The following is a 4,235-nucleotide window of genomic DNA, read 5'->3' as shown; positions in this document are numbered from 1 at the left end:
ATAAAAAAATATGGCATCATAAAATAGTAATAAAATATTTTTTTTCAATAGGAAAATAAAAAGGTACAACTAATTTTATATGGATTTTTATGGAAAATAAAGTATTGGGGTTGCTACTAATATTAACGTGCAACTCACAAACTGTCGGTTACGCCCAACTTAAGGTTATCTTTGGATTGAGAGAAGAGAAATTCATTAAGAGAAGAGAAGAGAAACTCAATTTTTCTCCATCATGTTTGGATTGACAGGAGAGAACTTAGGATAACTTTGAAATTTTAGAATATCTTAAAAGAGATCTAGGGGTAGAGTTGAAATTATAAAATATTTTAATAGGATTCTCTCCATTTCTCTCCACTTTTGGAGAGTAAAAACTCACATTTTTTTCTCTTCAATTCTTTTTTCTTCTCTCCCCCAATTAACATTCCAAACAAGAGAAATGGTGAGAAACTCATTTATTTAATTTCTCTTCTCTTCTCTCCATTTCTCTCAATTCAAACACAATGTAAAAGATATTTTAATATTCATTTCTTCACCTTACTAATTGGACCTTATGGAGCAGTCTTTGTGATCTTTTTCAACTCATTTCATTTTGTTTTGTTCGAGCCAATTCTCTTTACGTTGTATCAAGTAAATGTTCTATAGGTCCACACATATTAGAAAGAGAAGAAGATAATGTTGATGAAGAAAAAGGAAGAGTGCGACAATTAAGAATTTATAAGTGTAATTTTATTTTATTTTGGAATGCAATTAATACTAGTTGATCTACAACTAGTTTTTCCCTTCTCACAATCATCCTTGAAAAATATTTATATTTTATCTTTTAAACAGGAATTTTATTGTCATTGTAACGGCGACAATTTTTTATTGGTTAATCGTTGGGAAAGTTTGCTTGACAAGAAATCAACTAATCTTTAAAGATAAAAGAAGATCTAAAAGGGGGAAACGTAATTATTGAATCATATTCCAGCTTTAAAAGGGGGAGCTTTTCCGTGAACAATGGAAAACCTAATAACCAGAAGCTCGCATATTCTAAGGAACGTTTGATGGGATTTGGCGGATTCTTTGGCTTCCTTTGCTTCTAACTCAAAAGGTTATGGTGTGTTTATGTCTGTAGATAATCTTCCAATATTGGCTTGAAAAGCATTTATGGGCGATTCGTTATATTTTCCAACCCCAAGACGGTTGTAAATTTTGTATATTCTTATTTATAAAAATATTTGTTAGAAAAAAATGGTCATTATACCGATAAAAAGTAAATAGGTCACAGAGGATATTGTTAGAGAATTGGATTCAACCCTATGATGATACATGAGACACATTGTATAATTAACAATGTATCTCACATCTCATTACAAAAGGAAGGTTGCGATTGAGAATAAAATATTTAGCCATATCTATTAATATATTTTCCATTAGGTAATGTAGAATATCTTAATAATTATTGTTAAATATTTTATTCTCAATCACAACCTTCCTTTTCTGATGAGATACATTGACAATGATATGATGTATTTCATGCATCATATTCTTTTACTGATGCTAACGTTCTTATGAAGTCTTTGACGTAAGAATTACTCATATAATTGATAAAGAACATCAATAAAATTCACATTCGGATTCCATTCCATTTCTCTAATTTAAGACAAGAAACTTGAATTTGATTAGATGTATTTGTGAAAGGATTTAAGACAAGATTACATCTGTTTATTTTGTCTCTCAACCAATGTGACAAGAAACTTGAATTTGAATACGACTATTTGCGAAATAATTTAGACAAAATTACATCTCTTGATTTATTTTCTGTCTCTCCACCCATGAGAAAAGAAACTAGAATTGGTTTGACAATAATTGATGCAAAGGAGAGCATTAATGGAACAAATCAAAGGCCGGAAGTGAAAGGCACATTGGTTGAGGGTAACCATGAATTACCCGAAATTAAATTTGCAACACTGAACTTGGATGCTTCAGTTGCACTTGTTATGACGTGAAAACCATCCCATTTCACTCTATTTACTGTCGAAGAACCCGGACCAGTGTTTTTATACTCCCCATAGTACAAGGTCTTGAGATCAGCATCACTACTCCATTTCAACCAACCTGCTGGGTCGATCAAATTATCGAGAAACGTCTGGAGGAAGACTACTCGAGAATATGACCTCCATGGCCTTCCTAGGTATGTCTTCGTCGCGCTTTGAACTGGTTTGAGATCAGAAGCAGCCGTTACTCTACAATTGTGGAATGATATTCCAGTGTTTTGGTTTGGATCGGTGCGACTTTGGGCTGTTATTGTGAGTGTTCCTCGCCCTCCATTGGGCCTACGGCCGTAAATGTTACAATTTTGGAAGACTACAGCTGCATTTCCAAAGATGAAATCAACCGTGCCATATACATCGCATTCTCTATAAAATTGTCTTTGTGAGTGGACATAGAGGGTGTCTTGATATCCTTCAAAACTACATTTGTAGAAAACTGAGAGATCGGAGCCTGAACGTAGCGCCACTGCCTGACCATTTGTTGGTCCGGCTGTGTTACGGAATGTCATGTCCCGTCCAATAAATCCATCACCAGTAACAGCTGTGAATAAAATGGAAGAGTCATTTTAAGGGTGAAATATATATCATAAATAACAAAATCTGGTTAAATCTTTAAACTATGCATATCAAAGCTGATTGTGCTTACCAACAGTAGCTGAGTTAAAGGTGGTGGAACCACCTCCAACACTCCTGCTTCCAGTAACAATGGTCTTCCCTATGCCATCTCCAATCAACATGATATTATTCAATTTATTCCCTAAATCCAAATTCTCCTTATAGCTCCCTGCCTTAACATAAATCACAAACCTCTCACTTCCCTTCCTCTGGCTTGAAACTGCATTGAGAGCGGCTTTAATGGTTTTGAAGTTCCCCGACCCATCTAAGGCCACCACAAGATTCGCCATTGAAGCCGGTGAAGACGACTGCAATAGCTTTCGATCACCTACCGATACCCAACTAGGGAACCCTTCTTCATATTTTTGCTCATTTTGAGGAAGCTTGTTGGTTGCCAAACAATTGTGAATCAACTTGGAAACATTATTGTTAGACATTAAAGGTAAGATGTAGTCGGAGACCCCAAGCTCGATGAAGCCAGTACGACATGTCTCGAGGTTCGTAAGGGCCGTGCTGATCCATGTTTGCATGTCAGGGTCAGTGCACTTACCGTACGAGTTGATGGTGTGGTTGAGTTGAATTACGGTGTTTTCGTAGAGGGCTAAGCAGTCGGCCCATGCTTCCTTCTCCTTCTTGTTTCGGCACTTTTGACCGAGCCACAATGTGTGGCTTTGGGCACGGAGGGCTCGGTCAAGGGCAACTTGGGTTTCGATTTTTTTGAAATCTGACTTTCCTTTGATGTTAGAAGAATGGTTGTTGTGAAGCATGAAATATGTGCATTGTTGTGGGTATGGCGTTTGGCTACACCATTGTTTTATGTCTGAAGGAGTGTTATCTGCAAATGTAGGAGACAAAAGAAGAGAAATGGACACAAGTGTTAGAAAGAGTTCAATATCCATTGCTGGGATATCTATGTCGACGGCTCAAATGACCTAGGGTTTATTGGTCTTTGTTTTGAAGGTAAATACCTCTAGGACCGCCTTATATAGAGGTTTGATGAGTAATGACAAGTGACGTTGACAAGCTGCCAAAGTTGATTTCTGTATAAAAAAGTAGCTCACCAGTTCATCATACGCGTTTATAAAAGCCTTGACTTTTTCAATTTGTTGACCATATATGATATTCAGGGGCATGAAAGCCCTTGATTTGGACCAAGGTTTAAATTTGATCACTTAAGCTTGTGTCCAATAATTTGTTATAATTCAAAATAATTAGAAAACATTAACTATCATCGATCAAAATATTTCGAGACAGTAAGAAACTGTAAACCATCATTTAAATAGATAGCACTGTAGGGGATTATATATATGGGTGGAAGCTTGTTGAACTTACACTTGAGAGGGGAATAGGGATACATGAAATCAAAAGGGTTTTCATGAGATGGAAAGTTTGAATTATAATAACATGAGAGGTTCATGAATAAATGATTGTCTCATCATTAATGGGCAAGATTCTCAAAATTACTGAATTTCTTACACTTACTAAGCAGGTAATTTATATGCATGATGTGTTGCCATTTATTAAATATACTCCTATTTTATCCAAAATAATACTAATGTTGCATTGCCATCCATAATTTTCTAATGG

The 4,235-nt window shown here is 35.6% G+C and overlaps 1 protein-coding gene across 1 annotated transcript; it reads right to left on the bottom strand.

The window, feature by feature from the left end:
• Positions 1-1,655: 1,655 nt before the first annotated feature.
• LOC147393480 (pectinesterase 2-like) lies at positions 1,656-3,590 on the bottom strand. Its single transcript, XM_086457162.1, has 2 exons — positions 2,680-3,590; positions 1,656-2,574 (listed from the first exon to the last, which is right to left on the bottom strand). Exons 1-2 carry the CDS (start codon positions 3,545-3,547, stop codon positions 1,880-1,882), a joined length of 1,563 nt encoding a protein of 520 aa, XP_086313288.1. The 5' UTR covers positions 3,548-3,590; the 3' UTR covers positions 1,656-1,879.
• Between the last annotated feature and the right edge of the window lie 645 nt (positions 3,591-4,235).

The sequence above is a fragment of the Akebia trifoliata genome, chromosome 10 (assembly GCF_017979445.1).
Source record: "Akebia trifoliata isolate Shusen 1 chromosome 10, ASM1797944v1, whole genome shotgun sequence".
Classification (NCBI taxonomy): Eukaryota; Viridiplantae; Streptophyta; class Magnoliopsida; order Ranunculales; family Lardizabalaceae; genus Akebia; species Akebia trifoliata.
Note: the sequence above shows the minus strand (reverse complement) of the source record. Positions and strands in the feature narration are given on the sequence as shown.

Bases quoted from the DNA above. Each gene is read 5' to 3' on its own strand.
- LOC147393480 (XM_086457162.1), bottom strand. From the start codon at position 3,547: ATGGATATTGAACTCTTTCTAACACTTGTGTCCATTTCTCTTCTTTTG. The intron at 2,575-2,679 runs GTAAGCACAATC...TTTTATTCACAG, and splicing joins CTTTAACTCAGCTACTGTTG to CTGTTACTGGTGATGGATTT.